Here is a 26,445-nt window from a genome sequence, read left to right on the forward strand (position 1 = left end):
TTGCTATTTTTGACTTCTTCTTGTAAATAGCTGTTCCAATTGCTTTGATTTTTTATATGTAGACATAGTCAGATTTCCCAACTAAATCTGATTGGTTGATTTGACCACATGAATATTTTGATTGGCTGCTTTACTTTCCCAACTAAATCTGATTGGCTGATTTGTACACACCAATTGGCTGCTTTACTTTCCCAACTAAATCTGATTGGTTGATTTGAACACATGAATATTTTGATTGGCTGCTTTACTATCCCAACTAAATCTGATTGGCTGATTTGTACACACCACTTGGCTGCTTTACTTTCCCAACTAAATCTGATTGGCTGATTACATTCTTACATGAATAGAAATAGACAAAATAACTGCACTTGAAGCACTACTTCACTTTCAGCTGAACTGCCTTCTCCAGTAACCCTGCACACAATTACACCACTGCCTGTAACACCCCCACCTGCCATCTCAGATGATTCACCCTCACCATTTTCAAGCTCGCGTGAGCTCCAGCGTAAGTTTTAATCACATTTTTCTTTGGTTTTTCCCTCCCTGTAGTTCCTCGCACTACTGTGTACCACTACATTATTCATGAGGATAACTAAGAGCACTGCACTGTGATTGGCCGAATTCAACACTTTTTGATAGGCTGATCATCTGATATGCACCTGCTTTCCTAAATTCATTATTTTCATTTGTAACTTTAGAATTTATAGGATTGCTTGCTGTGGAATTTTAATGCATATATTAAGTATTAAGTTGTCTGATATTTTAAATACTGTAAAAACTATACCTTATATAGCTGTTTTCATTGCACTTTGGTAATTTGAGTTGAAAATGAAACAAACGTAAATTTGTGTTTTTATGATTTGAATAGTATTTAAAAAAAATTAAATTAAATATTGAAATGTGTCATAGCCACATCAGTTATTTACCACAATCTTTCACTTAAGATTTATGTTTGGTGTCATCACTGCCACTGTCATCATCATTATACCAGCTGACTACCTTTATATATGTATGCATGAAAAAACTACTTAACTTTTACAATTTAATCCTTTCAAACATTATTTGATACAAAATATTTTAAAATTGTAGTTACCTTTTGGTTACAGCGTTAGTAGTGGATTTATTTATTTTTTAAAATGCACGCGTCTTGAAGTAGATAATAGCATGTTTGCATACTGTAGAACATTATACATTTGCTTGTTTTTAATTTTTCATAAAAAAGCAAATAATTGAGTGAATATTTTGTGTTGCCCAATATTTTTCATGTATAAGTTGGAGCTTGAAAACTGCAATTATCGGTTAGCATAACAGACCCACAAAATAATTATAATGATTCTATATTAGTTGCATGGCACTGTATATAGCATGGTTTGATTGAAGTTCTGCTAGTTGCAACAGCTTTTTCATTCTTTGATGTTAATCATAATTTCCTGAATTTTGTTCACTTATAAATGTGTCAATTAAAATTCAGTGAATAAGTAAACATATAAGTTACTATATTTGCTGGGATTTCTTGATCCATTTATGGTAACTTTTTAATTAATTGTTTACATAATCACATATAGCAGCCGTCAATGACTGTCAGATCTAGCACCCAGCACAGAAAATATTGACTGAAACAACAAATAAGACATTATTCTGTGTGGAGAGTAGCAAATCAAATTGTTGTTTTAGACCCAGAAAAAAAGAAAACAGTGTCTGGTCAATTTGTTTTCAAAAAATGATTAACACACACAGTTTTTATTTTTTAAATTTAAAATTGTGCTTAATTTTGGTTTCTCATGAAAATTTAATTTTTCTCTCATTTTTCTGATAAAATGAGATGAGTTTGAGGTTTCTTTATACGTACTGTATACTGGATTGGAGGCCGGTGTGGGGGTTGCCTACTGGATTGGAGGCCGGTGTGGGGGTTGCCTACTGGATTGGAGGCCGGTGTGGGAGTTGCCTACTGGATAAGATTGGTGGTGTGGGGGTTGCCTACTGGATAAGATTGGTGGTGTGGGAGTTGCCTACTGGATAAGATTGGTGGTGTGGGGGTTGCCTACTGCATGGGATTGGTGGTGTGGGGGTTGCCTACTGGATGGGATTGGTGGTGTGGCTTTGCTTACTGGATGAGAGTGGTGGTATGGGGGTTGTCTACTGGATGGGAGTGGCAGTGTAGGGGTTGCCTCCTGGATGGAAGTGGTGGTGTGGGGGTTGTCTACTGGATGGGAGTGGCAGTGTGGGGGTTGCCTACTGGATGGGAGTGGCAGTGTGGGGGTTGCCTCCTGGATGGAATAAGTGGTGTGTGTGTGTGTGGGGGGGTTGCTTACTGGATGGGAGTGGTAGTGTGGAGGTTGCCTACTGGATGGGAGTGGCAGTGTGGAAGTTGCCTAGTGGATGAGAGTGGTGTTGTGGGGGTTGCCTCCTGGATGGAATAAGTGGTGTGTTTTGCCTTCTGGATAGAAGTGGTGGTGTGGGGGTTGCTTACTGGATGGGAGTGGTGGTGTGGAAGTTGCCTAGTGGATGAGAGTGGTGGTGTGGGGTTTCCTACTGAATGAGATTGGATAGGAGTGGCAGTGTGGGGGTTGCCTACTGGATGGGAGTGGCAGTGTAGGGGTTGCCTACTGGATGGGAGTGGTGGTGTGGGAGTTGCCTACTGGATGGGAATGGTGGTTTGGGAGTTGACTCCTGGGTGGGGGTTGCCTTCTGGATGGGAGTGACAGTGTGGTGGTTGCCTTCTGGATGGGAGTGGTGGTGGTGTGGGTGTTGCCTCCTGGATGGGAGTGGTGGTATGGGTGTTGCCTCCTGGATGGGAGTGGTGGTGTGGAAGTTGCCTAGTGGATGAGAGTGGTGGTGTGGGGTTTCCTACTGAATGAGATTGGATAGGAGTGGCAGTGTGGGGGTTGCCTACTGGATGGGAGTGGCAGTGTAGGGGTTGCCTACTGGATGGGAGTGGTGGTGTGGGAGTTGCCTACTGGATGGGAATGGTGGTTTGGGAGTTGACTCCTGGGTGGGGGTTGCCTTCTGGATGGGAGTGACAGTGTGGTGGTTGCCTTCTAGATGGGAGTGGTGGTGGTGTGGGTGTTGCCTCCTGGATGGGAGTGGTGGTATGGGTGTTGCCTCCTGGATGGGAGTGGTGGTGGTGTGGTGGTTGCCTCCTAGATGGGAGTGGTGGTGGTGTGGGTGTTGCCTCCTGGATGGGAGTGGTGGTATGGGTGTTGCCTCCTGGATGGGAGTGGTGGTGTGGGGGTTGCCTCCTGGATGATAGTGGTGGTGTGGTGGTTGCCTTCTGAATGGGAGTGGTGGTATGGGAGTGGCAGTGTGGTGGTTGCCTTCTGGATGGGAGTGACAGTGTGGTGGTTGCCTCCTGGATGGGAGTGGTGGTATGGGTGTTGCCTCCTGGATGGGAGTGGTGGTATGGGTGTTGCCTCCTGGATGGGAGTGGTGGTGTGGGGTTGCCTCCTGGATGGAAGTGGCAGTGTAGGGTTGCCTCCTGGATGGGAGTGGTAGTGTGGGTGTTGCCTACTGGATGGCAATGGTGGTGTGGGTGTTGCCTACTGGATGGGAGTGGTGGTATGGGTGTTGCCTCCTGGATGGAAGTGGCAGTGTAGGGTTGCCTCCTGGATGGGAGTGGCAGTATGGGTGTTGCCTCCTGGATGGAAGTGGCAGTGTAGGGTTGCCTCCTGGATGGGAGTGGTAGTGTGGGTGTTGCCTACTGGATGGCAATGGTGGTGTGGGTGTTGCCTACTGGATGGGAGTGGTGGTATGGGTGTTGCCTCCTGGATGGAAGTGGCAGTGTAGGGTTGCCTCCTGGATGGGAGTGGCAGTATGGGTGTTGCCTCCTGGATGGGAGTGGTGGTGTGGGGGTTGCCTACTGGATGGGAGTGGTGGTATGGGTGTTGCCTCCTGGATGGGAGTGGTGGTGTGGGGGTTGCCTACTGGATGGGAGTGGCAGTGTAGGGGTTGCCTCCTGGATGGAAGTGGTGGTGTGGGGTTGCCTACTGGATGGGAGTGGCAGTTAGGGTGTTGCCTACTGGATGGGAGTAGTGGTGTGGGGGTTGCCTACTGGATGGGAGTGGTGGTGTGGGGGTTGCCTACTGGATGGGAGTGACAGTGTAGGGGTTGCCTCCTGGATGGGAGTGATAGTGTCGGGGTTGCCTACTGGATGGGAGTGGTAGTGTGGGGGTTGCCTACTGGATGGGAGTGGTGGTGTGGGGTTGCCTACTGGATGGGAGTGGCAGTTAGGGTGTTGCCTACTGGATGGGAGTGGCAGTCAGGGTGTTGCCTACTGGATGGGAGTGGCAGTGTAGGGGTTGCCTCCTGGATGGGAGTGGTGGTATGGAGGTTGCCTACTGGATGGGAGTGGCAGTGTAGGGGTTGCCTCCTGGATGGGAGTGGTCGTGTGGGGTTGCCTACTGGATGGGAGTGGTGGTATGGAAGTTGCCTACTGGATGAGAGTGGTGGTATGGGGGTTGCCTACTGGATGGGAGTGGCAGTGTAGGGGTTGCCTCCTGGATGGGAGTGGCAGTGTAGGGGTTGCCTCCTGGATGGGAGTGGTTGTGTGGGGTTGCCTACTGGATGGGAGTGGTGGTATGGAAGTTGCCTACTGGATGAGAGTGGTGGTATGGGGGTTGCCTCCTGGATGGGAGTGATAGTGTGAGTGTTGCCTACTGGATCGGAGTGGTGGTGTGGGGGTTGCCTAGTGAATGAGAGTGGTGGTATGGGTGTTGCCTACTGGATGGGAGTGATAGTGTGAGTGTTGCCTACTGGATCGGAGTGGTGGTGTGGGGGTTGCCTAGTGAATGAGAGTGGTGGTATGGGTGTTGCCTACTGGATGGGAATGGCAGTGTGAGTGTTGCCTACTGGATCGGAGTGGTGGTGTGGGAGTTGCCTAGTGAATGAGAGTGGTGGTATGGGTGTTGCCTACTGGATGGGAGTGATAGTGTGAGTGTTGCCTACTGGATCGGAGTGGTGGTGTGGGAGTTGCCTAGTGAATGAGAGTAGGGGTTGTCAGAATATTGGAGGCAGAAATATATGGCCATAGAAGGTGGTGTTTGTCAGAGTTGGTGGATACAATAGAAGACAGGAACTCAAAACAATTTATGTGTCTGTTTTGTTTTGCTGCCCATGAATTCTGCTGCGAACTGCAAACTACTTGTTGCTATGGTGATTGGTAATGTAATGTGTTTTTTTAAAAGAGTGTGATATTGTAATATTTTCTGTAGTTTTAATCAATAAAATCACATAAAAGTTTGTCTTAAGCATTGTTTTATTTTCATCTAGTTTTAAACATGCCCTACAGTGTCAACTTCAGAAAATCTTTTGTTTTTCATATCTGAATTTCTCATTTCTACCTTACCCTTTGTATCTGCATCACATCTTGTCTGATATACTTCCTATTCTGTGTTTTTGATCCACAGAAGATAGTATGCGAAAAATGCGAGATTTACAAGATGAACTGGAGCGTCTCCGGAGAGAGATGAACAAGAAACCAGAAGCACCGCAAGTTGAAATGGCACCAATGTTTCCAATGCCTTATGCTGGGTATGGGCAGCGACCTCCTAGTCCTCCTCCTCAACCTTATCCCCCTCCCCAAATGCCTGTTGCATATCCCCCACCACTGTCACCAAGGCAACCAGGGTATGAAAGTCAGCCAAACATTATCATTGTCAATTCCCCTAGAGGTGTTCATGGTGGTTATTTACCTGCAGGCGTACCTGGTCTTGTATATAACTATTAATATACATTGAATCACTGTGGTCTTGACCAGCTCTAGTTTATCTTCACTGTAAATGGCATTCTTGCCAGGGGTGCACCTCAGAAAGCTTGTACAACAAGTGGACAGATCATTTTTAGCTACCAAAAAACCATTAGAATGTCAAAAATTGGATCATGTGCTCTTGAAATTTGTTTTGGATCTGAAAACTATCTAATTGTTTTACAAGTATCAAAGTGTTGGCATAATGACGAATACAGTGAGTGTAGTAAATGGCATTGTTAATCTGTAGGCTAGAACATAACAGAACATAGAAAAACATACTTAAAACATAATACAAATTAACCATGTTTAACAAAAATCAGAACATGAAATGCATGCATTAACATTGATGCATAAATTAGTATTAAAACAACACGTAAATTAATGTGTGCATAAATTAACATACTATTTATAATATGTACATATCTAATTAGCTAAATGTACAGAACACTTATGTACAAAATATTCAGTACTATTACACTGCATGGATGGGTATATGTAAATTGTAAACTCTTTTCTTTCATGTTATATTCTATGTGTAACGTATCATCATTATGTAATGCATGGGGTAATCAGGGTACTATATATTGTCAAATTTTCTGTCCACTTTGCTTCAACCCTTTGATCACAAAATTAACTATATATTTCTGTCTATTGTTTCTATCACATTTGGCCTGTAAGAAAGGAGTGAGGCTTTCTGTTGACTGGCTTAAAAATTAGCAAAGAATTATAATAAAAAATTAAGAAAATTTAGGAAAAAATGCAAGAAGCTTTTGTAGACAGACTTGTGCAGTTAAAGGGTTAAGGCTGTTTTATACAAGAACATGTAATGTTATTTCTGAATGTTTATAAAGTTTTGAATTATGTAGTCAGAAATTTACATTCTAAACTCACTTTTGAGCATTTGTAAAATATTTAATAAAAAATAAAGTTTACATATACCCATGTATGTTTGTGTTTCTGGCTTGTTTTTCTTAGTTCTGTTATCTTCTATAGCCATGCCCATCTGCCGTATGTTAAAACAATGACTACAACAGTCTGAAACGCTGTCTTTGATCAGAACACAGTTTAGTAGTGTTGTTATGTGTACCTGCTGCCAAAGAACTGTTCATTCTCTATTTCAGGTGCTTTAATCTTTTGTATCCAGCAGTTTCTTGTCCAGTATAAAATTCATTCACCTTCATTCTAATTAGATTTATATAATGAAGAATAACTTTCTAATGAGATAGACATTTCATAAAAATTAGGATTGCACTAATTTTGGCAGTGACAACAGTTGCATTTAATGGCTAGAATAAAAAAAAATGTTTAAAATATATTATTTATAAATATCACTGGGTCATTGTAGCATGAATTGTAGACACAAAAAACATGTACGAACTTGTCTCCACCCAATTGAATACACACACACTATTATGGCAAGATGATTGAAATAGACTGAGCTTTCACCTCATCACTTCATGGTCTTAAACGTACAAGACATAGAAAATTAGATTTGGACAAATAGATAAAGAAAGCAATAGGCTGACATACACATTGATTGCTTTTAAATCAAAAGGGCCTTTTTTAGTTGGTGGGGCGTGTGACATTCTTGAGATTTGGGTGTGAACAAAGTGTGTATGAAGGTAGTGAACATACGATTGTTTATAAAGGGCATTAACCTGCTTCAACGGTTTTTGACTATAGTTGCTATACAACTGCAGATAAATAGTTGCATGGTAGTTCCACCACATACATTTTATTATTGCATGGTGTTTATTTTTATTTCCTTATTTATTCAAGCTTGGCAATTCAGAACTTTTTTTCACTACTGGTATTGGTAAAATACTAATTTAATGCAAACAAACCATATGACTATATATGTTAAATGCACTCCCATATGATTATATAGGTTTAATGCACTCCCATATGATTAGATAGGTTTAATGCACTCCCATATGACTATATAGGTTTAATGGAATCCCATATGACTACCGGTATATAGGTTTAATACACTCCCATATGATTAGATAGGTTTAATGCACTCCCATATGACTACCAGTATATATGTTTAATGCATTCCCATATGACTATATAGGTTTAATGCACTCCCATATGACTATATAGGTTTAATACAATCCCATATGACTACCAGTATATATGTTTAATGCATTCCCATATGACTATATAGGTTTAATGCATTCCCATATGACTATATAGGTTTAATGCACTCCCATATGACTATATAGGTTTAATGCACTCCCATATGACTACCAGTATATAGGTTTAATGCACTCCCATATGACTATATAGGTTTAATGCACTCCCATATGACTATATAGGTTTAATGCACTCCCATATGACTATATAGGTTTAATGCAATCCCATATGACTACCGGTATATAGGTTTAATACACTCCCATATGATTAGATAGGTTTAATGCACTCCCATATGACTACCAGTATATATGTTTAATGCATTCCCATATGACTATATAGGTTTAATGCACTCCCATATGACTATATAGGTTTAATGCAATCCCATATGACTACCAGTATATATGTTTAATGCATTCCCATATGACTATATAGGTTTAATGCATTCCCATATGACTATATAGGTTTAATGCACTCCCATATGACTACCAGTATATTGGTTTAATGCACTCCCATATGACTATATAGGTTTAATGCACTCCCATATGACTATATAGGTTTAATGCACTCCCATATGACTATATAGGTTTAATGCACTCCCATATGATTAGATAGGTTTAATGCACTCCCATATGACTATATAGGTTTAATGCACTCCCATATGACTATATAGGTTTAATGCACTCCCATATGACTATATAGGTTTAATGCACTCCCATATGACTATATAGGTTTAATGCACTCCCATAAAAGTGACAATAAAGTAATGTGTTTGAGATATTTTTGGAGTAATTAGAAATTTAAAAAAATGTAATCTCTAATGATAATAATAAAAATCTTTCTTTTTTTTAAATTGGTGTAGACAAATGACTGTCAAATTACATTTTTAAGAATAGCTATAACTTAAACAAAATTTATATTGATATAATAGTTTTTAAATCCAAATAAATATTAAGTTCAAGTAAGCGTAATTAAAGTGCAATAGTTTTGAGTACATGTATAAATAAAACAATAAATTTTTGCCAGAAAAATCAGACTTATTGCAAACAAATAATTTTGTTTTATTTTAGTTTAGTTTATAATAATGTTTGCTCATTCTAAAACATATTTGTTTTCTGCAGTGCTGGGTTTTTAGTTTTCTTTGATTTCATCACTGGATTGGATCCAAGCTCTAAGATTTTAAGATTGATTACAGCTCAGTGGGAGAAGGAGAATGAGCTTGGTGATCCAACTACATTTCCAGTCACCTACTGTAATCCTGCACAGCAACAGCCTGGAGGATACGGTGGATTTGGTGGTGCTACCATAGCAACCAGGCAGCAAGTACCAAAGTAAGTAATCTGGAATGGCATAGTCTGATCTGAAGAGCTGAAATTTGATTGGACTAAAGAACCATTAGCAGCTTTTCACACTAAGTATGCATTGCACAGCGGTGATTGGTTAGATTTTTACATCTATTTATAAGCTGTACTTTGATTACCATATTTGCTCTATTAGAAGTGCTCACCATAAAAGCAATGTTAAAGCTATACCAAATATGGACTAAGATTTAAGCTAATCTCATATGTTTGCATATCAGCTAGACCCAATTGTGTTCAGGCACAGAATTTAAGGAACAGCAGTTAATAGCACAGGCCATGGAAGTACATGTTAGTACATTCCATCCACATGCTAACCAATAACCAAACTTGTTAAGAATATAGAAATCTTCAGTCCTTTTAACTTTGATTACTCAGTACAGTAACTAAGAAGGTATACATGTTAGTTCTATAGTTATAAAAGAATACCAAAACAAATTAAGAAAAGGCAGATTATATTGCAGAAAAACAGGAGGCAGTACAGAGTCTCTTCTCAAAAACAATGTCTCTGGATGTGCATGTATTGATTGTCATGTTAGTAATGACATACCAAAATGAATAGTTATGAATTTAATAGTAAATCTTGCAAATGGACATTCAGAGCTGAGCGTTCATGCACACTTTGTTAGCCTGTGTAAAGGGTCTAGACCAGATTTAAAAAAATGGGTCAGATTTAGCTTGTACTTGCTTGTACTACATGTTTTCTTAGCATGGGCTAAGATTTTTGACCTCTTAGCCTGTGCTAAGGAGCTGTGTGCAAACGCAAACATACCAAACACACCAAAGGTTTGACTTTCAAAAGGTAAACAAATTACAATGTAGGTTTAGTCATAAGGTCTATGGTTTAGTGCCAAAACAAACATGTTGGGTTTTTATGTATGTCTAATAGAGCAAATAGAGTAATGTTTTTTTGTCAACAAAATAATGACTATTGTAATTGGTATTGATGTGAAGTGGTGCATGCAGGGATAGATGTGGAAAGCTAAAAAATCTCTGTAATTGTTCACGTCATTTAAAGATATTATCAGTGATTATGTAAATTATCTATGATTCTTTATGTTTAGTGGTCTAGCTTGGTTATTTACTGAAAAAAACCTTTGAATGATTATCCTGTGGGTTCTCACTTGTTGAAACAAAAGTCAAGATTAACAGTGTAGATACAAAAGTATTAAAACAAACCTTCATAAAATACAGATAAAATTGATTTAAACTTGTGGAAAGAACTTTGTAAATATAAAATCTTAGTTAACATGGCTCATAGTAGTCTAAGATCTAAAATAGTTGTGTAATCTTATCAATCTAATGGCAAATAATGAGTTTCTGATTAATAAAGAGTATGTCATTAGATTTAAATTCTAGATTAGGTTTGAATCATGCTGTCAGATTAGATTTAATCATACCACATATGCCACATGATTTGAATCATACCATTCCATATCATGAGATTGGATCTGAATCATACCATTCCACATCATAAGATTAGATTTGAATCATGCCATTCCATGTCACGAGATTTGACTTGAATCATGCCATTCCATGTCATGAGATTAGATCTGAATCATACCATTCCACATCATAAGATTAGATTTGAATCATGCCATTCCATGTCATGAGATTTGACTTGAATCATGCCATTCCATGTCATTAGACTAAATTTAGATCATACCACCTCATGTGGTTAGATTTTAATCATACACTGTTTTTAATTGTCTATTAAATAAAAACAAAAATGTAAATAAGTTTTGAACATGTTTGTCATGAATGTCACTATCTCCGATATATCGCAGTAAATCTCATTGAATTTTATTGGTCAGCTAAGGGGCATTGTCAATCAGCAACATTTCATGAGAATTTAAATAAAATTATAATACAAAAAATGTATGTAAATTATTATGATCCAGATATCAAATTCTTGAAAATCATAGTACCGGTACATGTGTATATATATTAAACTGACAGTAATGTTGACTTTAATACATAGTGCCAAACCAGAGCCAACTACAGCAGTTGTGTGTGAAGTACAGTTATCAAGCCAACCTCATGACAGTAAAAGTCTGGTGTCTAGGGCTTGGGCAAAGCTTCCGTTGTTTGATGAACAAGTGCGTTTACTAACAGGTAGATGGAAAGCACCGCTACGCATAACACCAGTACGTCCAGAAATATCATTTAATGAACTCGCAACCATTCCACAGGTATAGAAATTAATTAATTATTTTTATTCTACTAGTAATTAATAAAAATGTTATTTTTGACGGGCATTTTAATTCATTGTATAATGGAAATATTAACTATAACTGAAAGTATGTGTTATTATTATACATCTGTCATCGTAACACCATACATGTAAGTTACAGTGTGCCGTAATTTTGCGGTATTGCACTAGGTATTTTCATCCTACTATATTAGGAAATGCGAATTCCAAATATGGGAGCGATTATGTGTGTAAGCGTCCTCTAATAATAAAAACAAACATGGCTACCCCCAGGGTCTGACCGGGCCCCACACAAAGAAGTTTGCTAAATCTGTTATAAAGGTTTTGGATTTCGGAATTCCCATGATGTATCACTGGGAGGAAAAGACAGTATGCTGTGTGTCGGTCAATACTCCCACTGCACTGCCTTTGTGCATACTATGCAGTATCCTCGTAATAACTCATAGTATTAGAATTTTAGACAAAATGGACATCATTTATTTTGTGAAATAATAGTTATATTTTATTCCAGCTTGGAGGAGCTGAGCTTTATTACAGGGTAGTAGACTGGAGAGATGCACCAAGAGAAGGAGGACTTCCTGTCAGTATGGGATATGCACAACATTACACATTTGCACCACAGGTAAGTCTCATTTCTCATTCTGTTTTATTCTAAACTGAGATATTTGCCATTTTACTCAGTTTACACTTGTTTTGCCTCAGATTAATGGAGATTGTTGGGAATAAATGTAAGACTTTTGTTTAATGAGGTGGGTAGTGAGGGTGGGGGTTCCCTCTTTTTACAATGATGTCATTATTTCAATAATATCACATTGCATCGTGGTGAATGTCCATTATTGGTTGTTTATTTTAAGTATTTTTTGTCAATAGCCAGGGACAAGCTATGGAGGTGGACCTTATGGAGGAGCTTACCAAGGAGGTGGTGGTGTATATGCAGGTGGGGGAGGGGGAGGAAGTCGAGGAGGAGGACCATATGGAGGCAGTGCCCAGCCTTATGCATCTCCTTATGCAGGGGGAGGGGGAGTCTATGGTGGAGGAGGAGGTGTACCCCCACCACCTCCCTCACCACCCCCAAGGTGAGACAAATAAAATGTGTTGTAATTTGTGTCAGGAACAATCCGCTAGGACATCACTAGTTTCTATACTTGATGGATAAATGGTTACGAGAAAAGGTATCAGTATATTTACAAATGTATGTTCTAGGTATATTTAATGAGAATTAAAACAAGATAAACCTGTACAGAAACATTTATTGAGAAGCTGCTGTATGCTCTTAAAGGTAACTTTATTGAGAAAGCTAGGTATGCTCTTCCATGTACATTTATTTAGAAAGCTAAGTTTGCTTTGCAGCTATATTTATTGAGAAAGCTAGGTATGCTCTTCCATGTACATTTATTTAGAAAGCTAAGTTTGCTTTGCAGGTATATTTATTTAGAAAGCTAGGTATGCTCTTGCAGGTATATTTATTGAGAAAGCTAGGTATGCTCTTCCATGTATATTTATTTAGAAAGCTAAGTTTGCTTTGCAGCTATATTTATTGAGAAAGCTAGGTATGCTCTTCCATGTACATTTATTTAGAAAGCTAAGTTTGCTTTGCAGGTATATTTATTGAGAAAGCTAGGTATACCCTTCCATGTACATTTATTTAGAAAGCTAGGTATGCTCTTCCATGTACATTTATTTAGAAAGCTAATTTTGCTTTGCAGGTATATTTATTTAGAAAGCTAGGTATGCTCTTATAGGTAACTTTATTGAGAAAGCTAGGTATACCCTTCCATGTACATTTGTTTAGAAAGCTAAGTTTGCTTTGCAGGTATATTTATTGAGAAAGCTAGGTATGCTCTTCCATGTACATTTATTTAGAAAGCTAATTTTGCTTTGCAGGTATATTTATTTAGAAAGCTAGGTATACCCTTCCATGTACATTTATTTAGAAAGCTAGGTATGCTCTTGCAGGTATATTTATTTAGAAAGCTAGGCATACTCTTCTATGTACATTTATTTAGAAAGCTAAGTTTACTTTGCAGGTATATTTATTGAGAAAGCTAGGTATACCCTTCCATGTACATTTGTTTAGAAAGCTAAGTTTGCTTTGCAGGTATATATATTTAGAAAGCTAGGTATGCTCTTGCAGGTATATATATTTAGAAAGCTAGGTATACCCTTCCATGTACATTTATTTAGAAAGCTAAGTTTGCTTTGCAGGTATATATATTTAGAAAGCTAGGTATACTCTTCTATGTACATTTATTTAGAAAGCTAGGTATGCTCTTGCAGGTATATTTATTTAGAAAGCTAGGTATACTCTTCCATGTACATTTATTTAGAAAGCTAGGTATGCTCTTGCAGGTATATTTATTTAGAAAGCTAGGTATACTCTTCCATGTACATTTATTTAGAAAGCTAGGTATGCTCTTGCAGGTTTATTTATTTAGAAAGCTAGGTATACTCTTCCATGTACATTTATTTAGAAAGCTAGGTATGCTCTTGCAGGTATATTTATTTAGAAAGCTAGGTATACTCTTCCATGTACATTTATTTAGAAAGCTAGGTATGCTCTTGCAGGTTTATTTATTTAAAAAGCTAGGTATACTCTTCCATGTACATTTATTTAGAAAGCTAGGTATGCTCTTGCAGGTATATTTATTTAGAAAGCTAGGTATACTCTTCCATGTACATTTATTTAGAAAGCTAGGTATGCTCTTGCAGGTTTATTTATTTAGAAAGCTAGGTATACTCTTCTATGTACATTTATTTAGAAAGCTAGGTATGCTCTTGCAGGTATATTTATTTAGAAAGCTAGGTATGCTCTTGCAGGTATATTTATTTAGAAAGCTAGGTATGCTCTTGCAGGTATATTTATTTAGAAAGCTAGGTATGCTCTTGCAGGTATATTTATTTAGAAAGCTAGGTATACCCTTCTATGTACATTTATTTAGAAAGCTAGGTATGCTCTTGCAGGTATATTTATTTAGAAAGCTAGGTATGCTCTTGCAGGTATATTTATTTAGAAAGCTAGGTATACCCTTCTATGTACATTTATTTAGAAAGCTAGGTATGCTCTTGCAGGTATATTTATTTAGAAAGCTAGATATACTTTTGCATGTAAATTCATTGAGAAAGCCAGGTATATGATTACAGGTAAATTTAATGAGAAGGATATGCACCTAAACTAAGATGGGTATGTCTGTACATTTATGAAAAAAGCTAGATATTTTAAATTTATTTTGAAAACATTAAAGTTAGTAATAATTGCTTACTGTTGTATTATTTTTGGAAAATTCAGTGCATAATAGGAGACAATACAATAAATAGCTTATACCACTGCCTTAGAGAGATATAATCAAAATTATTCATCAGGTCTATGAAAAAATGATGTCCTGGGGGGCTGTTGCTATGGTAACTTGTTAACATGCATGTCAAAAGTGTTGTTACAATCCATTTTATCCACCTAGCACATTTAAAAATTGTTATGCTGTCTTATTGTGGCCAGCATGGCTTGGCAAAACAATACCTTTGAGTTTAAATGACTATTTAGTATGACAAGTATCTAATGTTTTAATCTCAGAATTCAAACATGTGTGCCTAAGATATGTATACAGCTAAATATATATATAGCCTTCCTTCAATGTAATTCTAATTTACATATTCCAGAATGTACCTTGATCCATAGCATTCTGTATAAAAACTAGATTTATTTTATTGGTCATTTATTATATGATCTTATTAATGCCTAAATGGATAAAACAGAGTACTTTCTAAGTCTTGTATATATGGCATTCATTTGAAATCCTGATTTAAAACACTGGATACTTGAAACATTAAGTTTTATCAGAATTTTAGTTTTATAGTGACTGACTCATTGTTAGGCCAAGTAAATAAAACATTTTGTTTCCCATCAGGCCTAAAATATTTTTATGTGAAAACTGGTATAATTGTAATTTATGCAACAGATTCAGTTGGACATTAACAAGTTATTACAAATTATTTATTTCATTATTGTGTTTTCAATTTTTATAAGGGATGAGAAACAAAATGCTAAATTTGTTTGGCCAATTTATAATATGGAATTAGAAGATTGCCTTTTGTACAAAAATGAAATAAAAATAGACAACATCAAACTATTGTTCTGTATTCTGTTGGTCAAAGGCCAATAAAATAATAGTGTTTGTTTGTCATCCCAAAATAATATTGGAACTGAATTTTGACATTATCAATGAGGACCCCTTTTGACGGGAGTATTTTTATTTGGCCCAATCTTCATTTCTGTTTAGTTTCATATATTTTGAAGAAAAAAGGAATAATAAACTTGTACTTCTGATTCCAAAATAATAACCTGAATTTCTGATATTGTAATAATGGCCTGCATTTCTTATGTCACAATAGTGGCCTTTATTTCTGATATTACTATAATGACCTGTGTTTCTGATATTGCAATAATAGCATGTGTTTCAGATGTCACAATAATGGCCTGCATTTTTGAGGTGAAAAAAATGGGCTGTGTTTTAGATGTCACAATAATGGCCTGCATTTTTGATGTCACCATAATGGCCTGCATTACTGATGTCACAATAATGTCCTGCATTTCTGATGTCACAATAATGACCCATGTTCCCAATGTCACAATAGTGTGATGTCAAAATAATGGTCTGTGTATCAGATGTCACAATAATGTCCTGCATTTTTGATGTCACAATAATGTCCTGCATTTTTTATGTCACAATAACATCCTGTATTTTTTATGTCACAATAATGTCCCATGTTTCTGATGTCAAAATAATGGCCTGAATTTCTGATGTTACAATAATGGCCTGCATTTCTGATGTCACAATAATGTCCCATGTTTCTGATGTCAAAATAATGACCTGCATTTCTGATGTCAAAATAATGGCCTTCATTTCTGATGTCAGAATAATGGCCTGCATTTATGATGTCACAATAATGGCCTGCATTTTTTATGTCACAATAATGGCCTGCATTTCTGATGTCACAATAATGTCCTGTGTTTTTGATGTCACAATAATGACCTGCATTTCTGATTTCACAATAATGGCCTGCATTTTTTATGTCACAATAATGGCCTGCATTTCTGATGTCACAATAATGTCCTGTGTTTTTGATGTCACAATAATGATCTGCATTTCTGATGTCACAATAATGACCTGCATTTTTGATGTCACAATAATGTCCCATGTTTCTGATGTCAAAATAATGGCCTGAATTTCTGATGTTACAATAATGGCCTGCATTTCTGATGTCACAACAATAATGTCCCATGTTTCTGATGTCAAAATAATGACCTGCATTTCTGATGTCAGAATAATGGCCTGCATTTCTGATGTCACAATAATGTCCCATGTTTCTGATGTCAAAATAATGACCTGCATTTCTGATGTCAGAATAATGGCCTGCTTTTCTGATGTCACAATAACATCCTACATTTCTGATGTCACCATAATGGCCTGTGTTTCCCAAGTCATAATAATGTCATGTCTTTTCATGTCATAAAAAATAGACATAGTGGGAGTAACCCAAACAGTTCCTTGCAAAGGTATGTAATAGTGATGTGAAGATTGCAAGGATAATCCCATTACAATTGACAAAGGAGTTTTTCATTTGTTTAAGTTCATCGCTCAATGTTTTTTTTTTAAACTTTAAGAGAAGAGTTATTGCTGCCAATAAAAAGTACAAAAAGGTACCACACTCCACTGAGATCAAAACAAATCTCATCTAGAGTGCATCCTACAGAACCCATCATTGCTCTACCTCCTAAGCCTGTACCAGTCGATGTTGGAACTATTCTTGGATTGCAAGTAGATAGAGTGCGCAATGCACTGGATGGTGAAGGTAAGGTGAGTACATAACAAACTTTTGACATTGACACTTTTAGTGATAGATATTATAAGATTGAAGATGATAATTTGTGTAACCATGTGAACATGACCATGATTCCAAACTGGGTAACAAAATATCCAAGTTTGAAAAAGCTTGAATAAAAACTGTATGAGTTAACAACAAGAAATTATTTATATAAGAAACAATAACAACAATGACATGTACCTCATATATCCTTATACAGATAATAAAGATAGATTTTCAGCATTCATTGTTGTTCTCATTAACATTTTCATCATATTTCTAATTCAACCTGCCTTATTTTGATTTCCAATCAGTTTTTATTTGGCTTAGATGACCAAAAACACCACAAAACTTTATGTACAATCTATTGATATTAAAGTGATCTATGTCATCATCCACAACTTACTTTATGTGCATTCATATGTTGGGAGTTGGGAGGAGGGAGGGGGGGGGGGGCTATTGGCTAGAAACATTTTACAAATTTTATTTATTCTTCACTGACTTTTAAGCTATTTTTTTCCTGGATGGTACATTATGTATAATGTTTTTTTCTTTTGGTTCAGATGAAGGTACAGAGTATTAGACTGTACATTGATTTTTGTAGCAATTTTATTTTCTAATTCTTCCTATTTACTTCATTATATTAATTGTACCATTTTAGGTGCGTTTAACAGTCTATCATCAATACACTGGTCAGCCAGCTAACTCTGGGGACACACCCATCACATGTACAACTACACCGGTACAGAGTAATTTCAAATATGGATATCATGTCTTTGGACAACAAGAGGTAATTTATCTAGAAATGTATAATCTTATTTACAAATGAAATATAATTCTCTTCAACAGCATCAATAATTACGCGATCACATAATTCACCACTTGTTGATCACAAAACATGACTATTAGTAAAGTTATAATAATAATAATAATAATAACTTTATTGCATCCTTAGAAATACAATGTTTCTATCAGTTAATAGAAATATAAATTAGTTGTGATAACTACTACTAGTTATGATGCAAGTCATATAGTATGATAAAGATACTTATAAAATATTTTAGTGATTACAAATACTAGCTATGAACTAGCTTGAAAAAATGGTAGACTTGATGACTTACAAAATAACATGTGACACTGTGACTGATCATATAGTTTATTGTTATAATCACATGACTGACGAGTCTTGGAATTCAAACATTGGATCATGAAATGCAGTTTCACAGAAATGTGTGCTTTATACATTTTTTGTGATTATACCTCTATATTTAACATATCTGAGTTTATACAGAAACCATATTCAGTTCCATGATTGAATTTGCAGGCAATCTTCACAGATGTCAGTTTCCAGAGTGATATGATTTTAGTGGCAAGATTCTATTTACGCAAGCGTATGAAAACTGATAATATGACAGATGATTTGGCATTGCAAGTACCACTACTAGATGAAGAGAAACTGATTGCATGGACTGTCATGCCATTAGTACAAGTTTATGGTAATTATATTTATTTCTGTAATCTTGCAAAAACATCAATAGATACAGTGGTCAGAATTCTGGGATTCCATATAAATAGTCCTGTAGTGGTATATAGTACTGATACAAAATTCTGGGATTCTATATAAATAGTCATGTACTGGTATATAGTACTGATATAGAATTCTGGGATTCCATATAAATAGTCATGCAGTGGTATATAGTACTGATATAGAATTCTGGGATTCCATATAAATAGTCATGTAGTGGTATATAGTACTGATATAGAATTCTGGGATTCCATATAAATAGTCCTGTAGTGGTACATAGTACTGATATAGAATTCTGGGATTCCATATAAATAGTCATGTAGTCGTATATAGTACTGATATAGAATTCTGGGATTCCATATAAATAGTCATGTAGTCGTATATATAGTACTGATATAGAATTCTGGGATTCCATATAAATAGTCATGTAGTGGTATATAGTACTGATATAGAATTCTGGGATTCCATATAAATAGTCCTGTAGTGGTATATAGTACTGATATAGAATTCTGGGATTCCATATAAATAGTCCTGTAGTGGTATATAGTACTGATATAGAATTCTGGGATTCCATATAAATAGTCATGTAGTGGTATATAGTACTGATATAGAATTCTGGGATTCCATATAAATAGTCATGTAGTGGTATATAGTACTGATATAGAATTCTGGGATTCCATATAAATAGTCCTGTAGTGGTATATAGTACTGATATAGAATTCTGGGATTCCATATAAATAGTCATGTAGTGGTATATAGTACTGATATAGAATTCTGGGATTCCATATAAATAGTCCTGTAGTGGTATATAGTACTGATATAGAATTCTGGGATTCCATATCAATAGTCATGTAGTGGTATATAGTACTGATATAGAATTCTGGGATTCCATATAAATAGTCATGTAGTGGTATATAGTACTGATATAGAATTCTGGGATTCCATATAAATAGTCCTGTAGTGGTATATAGTACTGATATAGAATTCTGGGATTCCATATAAATAGTCCCGTACTGGTATATAGTACTGATACAGAATTCTGGGATTCCATATAAATAGTCATGTAGTCGTATATAGTACTGATATAGAATTCTGGGACTCCATATAAATAGTCATGTAGTGGTATATAGTACTGATATAGAATTCTGGGATTCCATATAAATAGTCCTGTAGTGGTATATAGTACTGATATAGAATTCTGGGATTCCATATAAATAGTCCTGTAGTGGTATATAGTACTGATATAGAATTCTGGGATTCCATATAAATAGTCATGTAGTGGTATATAGTACTGATATAGAATTCTGGGATTCCATATAAATAGTCATGTAGTGGTATATAGTACTGATATAGAATTCTGGGATTCCATATAAATAGTCCTGTAGTGGTATATAGTACTGATATAGAATTCTGGGATTCCATATAAATAGTCATGTAGTGGTATATAGTACTGATATAGAATTCTGGGATTCCATATAAATAGTCCTGTAGTGGTATATAGTACTGATATAGAATTCTGGGATTCCATATCAATAGTCATGTAGTGGTATATAGTACTGATATAGAATTCTGGGATTCCATATAAATAGTCATGTAGTGGTATATAGTACTGATATAGAATTCTGGGATTCCATATAAATAGTCCTGTAGTGGTATATAGTACTGATATAGAATTCTGGGATTCCATATAAATAGTCCCGTACTGGTATATAGTACTGATACAGAATTCTGGGATTCCATATAAATAGTCATGTAGTCGTATATAGTACTGATATAGAATTCTGGGACTCCATATAAATAGTCATGTAGTGGTATATAGTACTGATATAGAATTCTGGGATTCCATATAAATAGTCATGTAGTAGTATATAGTACTGATATAGAATTCTGGGATTCCATATAAATAGTCATGTAGTGGTATATAGTACTGATACAGAATTCTGGGATTCCATATAAATAGTCATGTAGTGGTATATAGTACTGATATAGAATTCTGGGATTCCATATAAATAGTCCTGTAGTGGTATATAGTACTGATATAGAATTCTGGGATTCCATATCAATAGTCATGTAGTGGTATATAGTACTGATATAGAATTCTGGGATTCCATATAAATAGTCATGTAGTGGTATATAGTACTGATATAGAATTCTGGGATTCCATATAAATAGTCCTGTAGTGGTATATAGTACTGATATAGAATTCTGGGATTCCATATAAATAGTCCCGTACTGGTATATAGTACTGATACAGAATTCTGGGATTCCATATAAATAGTCATGTAGTCGTATATAGTACTGATATAGAATTCTGGGACTCCATATAAATAGTCATGTAGTGGTATATAGTACTGATATAGAATTCTGGGATTCCATAAATATAGTCATGTAGTGGTATATAGTACTGATATAGAATTCTGGGATTCCATATAAATAGTCATGTAGTAGTATATAGTACTGATATAGAATTCTGGGATTCCATATAAATAGTCATGTAGTGGTATATAGTACTGATACAGAATTCTGGGATTCCATATAAATAGTCATGTAGTGGTATATTGTACTGATATAGAATTCTGGGATTCTATATAAATAGTCATGTAGTGGTATATAGTAATGATATAGAATTCTGGGATTCCATATAAATAGTCCTGTACTGGTATATAGTACTCATATAGAATTCTGGGATTGCATATAAATAGTCCTGTAGTAGTATATAGTACTGATATAGAATTCTGGGATTCCATATAAATAGTCCTGTAGTGGTATATAGTACTGATATAGAATTCTGGGATTCCATATAAATAGTCATGTAGTGGTATATAGTACTGATATAGAATTCTGGGATTCTATATAAATAGTCATGTAGTGGTATATAGTACTGATATAGAATTCTGGGATTCCATATAAATAGTCCTGTAGTAGTATATAGTACTGATATAGAATTCTGGGATTCCATATAAATAGTCCTGTAGTGGTATATAGTACTGATATAGAATTCTGGGATTCCATATAAATAGTCATGTAGTGGTATATAGTACTGATATAGAATTCTGGGATTCCATATAAATAGTCATGTAGTGGTATATAGTACTGATATAGAATTCCGGGATTCCATATAAATAGTCATGTAGTGGTATATAGTACTGATATAGAATTCTGGGATTCTATATAAATAGTCATGTAGTGGTATATAGTACTGATATAGAATTCTGGGATTCCATATAAATAGTCATGTAGTGGTATATAGTACTGATATAGAATTCTGGGATTCCATATAAATAGTCCTGTACTGGTATATAGTACTGATATAGAATTCTGGGATTCCATATAAATAGTCATGTAGTGGTATATAGTACTGATATAGAATTCTGGGATTCCATATAAATAGTCATGTAGTGGTATATAGTACTGATATAGAATTCTGGGATTCCATATAAATAGTCATGTACTGGTATATAGTACTGATATAGAATTCTGGGATTCCATATAAATAGTCATGCAGTGGTATATAGTACTGATATAGAATTCTGGGATTCCATATAAATAGTCCTGTACTGGTATATAGTACTGATATAGAATTCTGGGATTCCATATAAATAGTCCTGTACTGGTATATAGTACTGATATAGAATTCTGGGATTCCATATAAATAGTCATGTAGTGGTATATAATACTGATATAGAATTCTGGGATTCCATATAAATAGTCATGTAGTGGTATATAGTACTGATATAGAATTCTGGGATTCTATATAAATAGTCATGTAGTGGTATATAGTACTGATATAGAATTCTGGGATTCCATATAAATAGTCCTGTAGTAGTATATAGTACTGATATAGAATTCTGGGATTCCATATAAATAGTCCTGTACTGGTATATAGTACTCATATAGAATTCTGGGATTGCATATAAATAGTCCTGTAGTAGTATATAGTACTGATATAGAATTCTGGGATTCCATATAAATAGTCCTGTAGTGGTATATAGTACTGATATAGAATTCTGGGATTCCATATAAATAGTCATGTAGTGGTATATAGTACTGATATAGAATTCTGGGATTCTATATAAATAGTCATGTAGTGGTATATAGTACTGATATAGAATTCTGGGATTCCATATAAATAGTCCTGTAGTAGTATATAGTACTGATATAGAATTCTGGGATTCCATATAAATAGTCATGTAGTGGTATATAGTACTGATATAGAATTCTGGGATTCCATATAAATAGTCATGTAGTGGTATATAGTACTGATATAGAATTCTGGGATTCCATATAAATAGTCATGTAGTGGTATATAGTACTGATATAGAATTCTGGGATTCCATATAAATAGTCATGTAGTGGTATATAGTACTGATATAGAATTCTGGGATTCCATATAAATAGTCATGTACTGGTATATAGTACTGATATAGAATTCTGGGATTCCATATAAATAGTCATGCAGTGGTATATAGTACTGATATAGAATTCTGGGATTCCATATAAATAGTCCTGTACTGGTATATAGTACTGATATAGAATTCTGGGATTCCATATAAATAGTCCTGCACTGGTATATAGTATTGATATAGAATTCTGGGATTCCATATAAATAGTCCTGTACTGGTATATAGTACTGATATAGAATTCTGGGATTCCATATAAATAGTCATGTAGTGGTATATAATACTGATATAGAATTCTGGGATTCCATATAAATAGTCATGTAGTGGTATATAGTACTGATATAGAATTCTGGGATTCTATATAAATAGTCATGTAGTGGTATATTGTACTGATATAGAATTCTGGGATTCTATATAAATAGTCATGTAGTGGTATATAGTAATGATATAGAATTCTGGGATTCCATATAAATAGTCCTGTACTGGTATATAGTACTCATATAGAATTCTGGGATTGCATATAAATAGTCCTGTAGTAGTATATAGTACTGATATAGAATTCTGGGATTCCATATAAATAGTCCTGTAGTGGTATATAGTACTGATATAGAATTCTGGGATTCCATATAAATAGTCATGTAGTGGTATATAGTACTGATATAGAATTCTGGGATTCTATATAAATAGTCATGTAGTGGTATATAGTACTGATATAGAATTCTGGGATTCCATATAAATAGTCCTGTAGTAGTATATAGTACTGATATAGAATTCTGGGATTCCATATAAATAGTCATGTAGTGGTATATAGTACTGATATAGAATTCTGGGATTCCATATAAATAGTCATGTAGTGGTATATAGTACTGATATAGAATTCTGGGATTCCATATAAATAGTCATGTAGTGGTATATAGTACTGATATAGAATTCTGGGATTCCATATAAATAGTCATGTAGTGGTATATAGTACTGATATAGAATTCTGGGATTCCATATAAATAGTCATGTACTGGTATATAGTACTGATATAGAATTCTGGGATTCCATATAAATAGTCATGCAGTGGTATATAGTACTGATATAGAATTCTGGGATTCCATATAAATAGTCCTGTACTGGTATATAGTACTGATATAGAATTCTGGGATTCCATATAAATAGTCCTGTACTGGTATATAGTATTGATATAGAATTCTGGGATTCCATATAAATAGTCCTGTACTGGTATATAGTACTGATATAGAATTCTGGGATTCCATATAAATAGTCATGTAGTGGTATATAATACTGATATAGAATTCTGGGATTCCATATAAATAGTCCTGTAGTGGTATATAGTACTGATATAGAATTCTGGGATTCCATATAAATAGTCCTGTAGTGGTATATAGTACTGAATATAGAATTCTGGGATTCCATATAAATAGTCATGTACTGGTATATAGTACTGATATAGAATTCTGGGATTCCATATAAATAGTCCTGTAGTGGTATATAGTACTGATATAGAATTCTGGGATTCTATATAAATAGTCATGTAGTGGTATATAGTACTGATATAGAATTCTGGGATTCCATATAAATAGTCCTGTAGTAGTATATAGTACTGATATAGAATTCTGGGATTCCATATAAATAGTCATGTAGTGGTATATTGTACTGATATAGAATTCTGGGATTCCATATAAATAGTCATGTAGTGGTATATAGTACTGATATAGAATTCTGGGATTCCATATAAATAGTCATGTAGTGGTATATAGTACTGATATAGAATTCTGGGATTCCATATAAATAGTCATGTAGTGGTATATAGTACTGATATAGAATTCTGGGATTCCATATAAATAGTCATGTACTGGTATATAGTACTGATATAGAATTCTGGGATTCCATATAAATAGTCATGTAGTGGTATATAGTACTGATATAGAATTCTGGGATTCTATATAAATAGTCTCGTACTGGTATATAGTACTGATATAGAATTCTGGGATTCCATATAAATAGTCATGTAGTGGTATATAGTACTGATATAGAATTCTGGGATTCCATATAAATAGTCCTGTACTGGTATATAGTACTCATATAGAATTCTGGGATTGCATATAAATAGTCCTGTAGTAGTATATAGTACTGATATAGAATTCTGGGATTCCATATAAATAGTCCTGTAGTGGTATATAGTACTGATATAGAATTCTGGGATTCCATATAAATAGTCATGTAGTGGTATATAGTACTGATATAGAATTCTGGGATTCTATATAAATAGTCATGTAGTGGTTTATAGTACTGATATAGAATTCTGGGATTCCATATAAATAGTCCTGTACTGGTATATAGTACTGATATAGAATTCTGGGATTCCATATAAATAGTCCTGTACTGGTATATAGTATTGATATAGAATTCTGGGATTCCATATAAATAGTCCTGTACTGGTATATAGTACTGATATAGAATTCTGGGATTCCATATAAATAGTCATGTAGTGGTATATAATACTGATATAGAATTCTGGGATTCCATATAAATAGTCATGTAGTGGTATATAGTACTGATATAGAATTCTGGGATTCTATATAAATAGTCATGTAGTGGTATATTGTACTGATATAGAATTCTGGGATTCTATATAAATAGTCATGTAGTGGTATATAGTAATGATATAGAATTCTGGGATTCCATATAAATAGTCCTGTACTGGTATATAGTACTCATATAGATTTCTGGGATTGCATATAAATAGTCCTGTAGTAGTATATAGTACTGATATAGAATTCTGGGATTCCATATAAATAGTCCTGTAGTGGTATATAGTACTGATATAGAATTCTGGGATTCCATATAAATAGTCATGTAGTGGTATATAGTACTGATATAGAATTCTGGGATTCTATATAAATAGTCATGTAGTGGTATATAGTACTGATATAGAATTCTGGGATTCCATATAAATAGTCCTGTAGTAGTATATAGTACTGATATAGAATTCTGGGATTCCATATAAATAGTCATGTAGTGGTATATAGTACTGATATAGTATTCTGGGATTCCATATAAATAGTCATGTAGTGGTATATAGTACTGATATAGAATTCTGGGATTCCATATAAATAGTCATGTAGTGGTATATAGTACTGATATAGAATTCTGGGATTCCATATAAATAGTCATGTAGTGGTATATAGTACTGATATAGAATTCTG

The 26,445-nt window shown here is 35.1% G+C and overlaps 1 protein-coding gene across 7 annotated transcripts in view; it reads left to right on the forward strand.

Moving 5' to 3' along the window:
* Positions 1 to 26,445, forward strand: part of LOC100374809 (uncharacterized) — an 89,788-nt gene that overhangs the window by 25,310 nt on the left and 38,033 nt on the right. For 6 of the 7 annotated variants that reach the window (XM_085503513.1, XM_085503518.1, XM_085503516.1 and 3 more), the window contains 9 exons: positions 392 to 505; positions 5,403 to 5,526; positions 8,998 to 9,207; positions 11,216 to 11,426; positions 11,958 to 12,068; positions 12,317 to 12,522; positions 17,106 to 17,298; positions 17,967 to 18,095; positions 18,630 to 18,801. In XM_085503513.1, coding sequence (XP_085359639.1) covers positions 392 to 505; positions 5,403 to 5,526; positions 8,998 to 9,207; positions 11,216 to 11,426; positions 11,958 to 12,068; positions 12,317 to 12,522; positions 17,106 to 17,298; positions 17,967 to 18,095; positions 18,630 to 18,801 — 1,470 coding nt within the window. The remainder of the gene's footprint in view (positions 1 to 391; positions 506 to 5,402; positions 5,527 to 8,997; positions 9,208 to 11,215; positions 11,427 to 11,957; positions 12,069 to 12,316; positions 12,523 to 17,105; positions 17,299 to 17,966; positions 18,096 to 18,629; positions 18,802 to 26,445) is intronic. The other variant, XM_085503517.1, reaches the window with a different exon arrangement.

The sequence above is a fragment of the Saccoglossus kowalevskii genome, chromosome 9 (assembly GCF_978046115.1).
Source record: "Saccoglossus kowalevskii chromosome 9, keSacKowa6.1, whole genome shotgun sequence".
NCBI lineage: Eukaryota > Metazoa > Hemichordata > Enteropneusta > Harrimaniidae > Saccoglossus > Saccoglossus kowalevskii.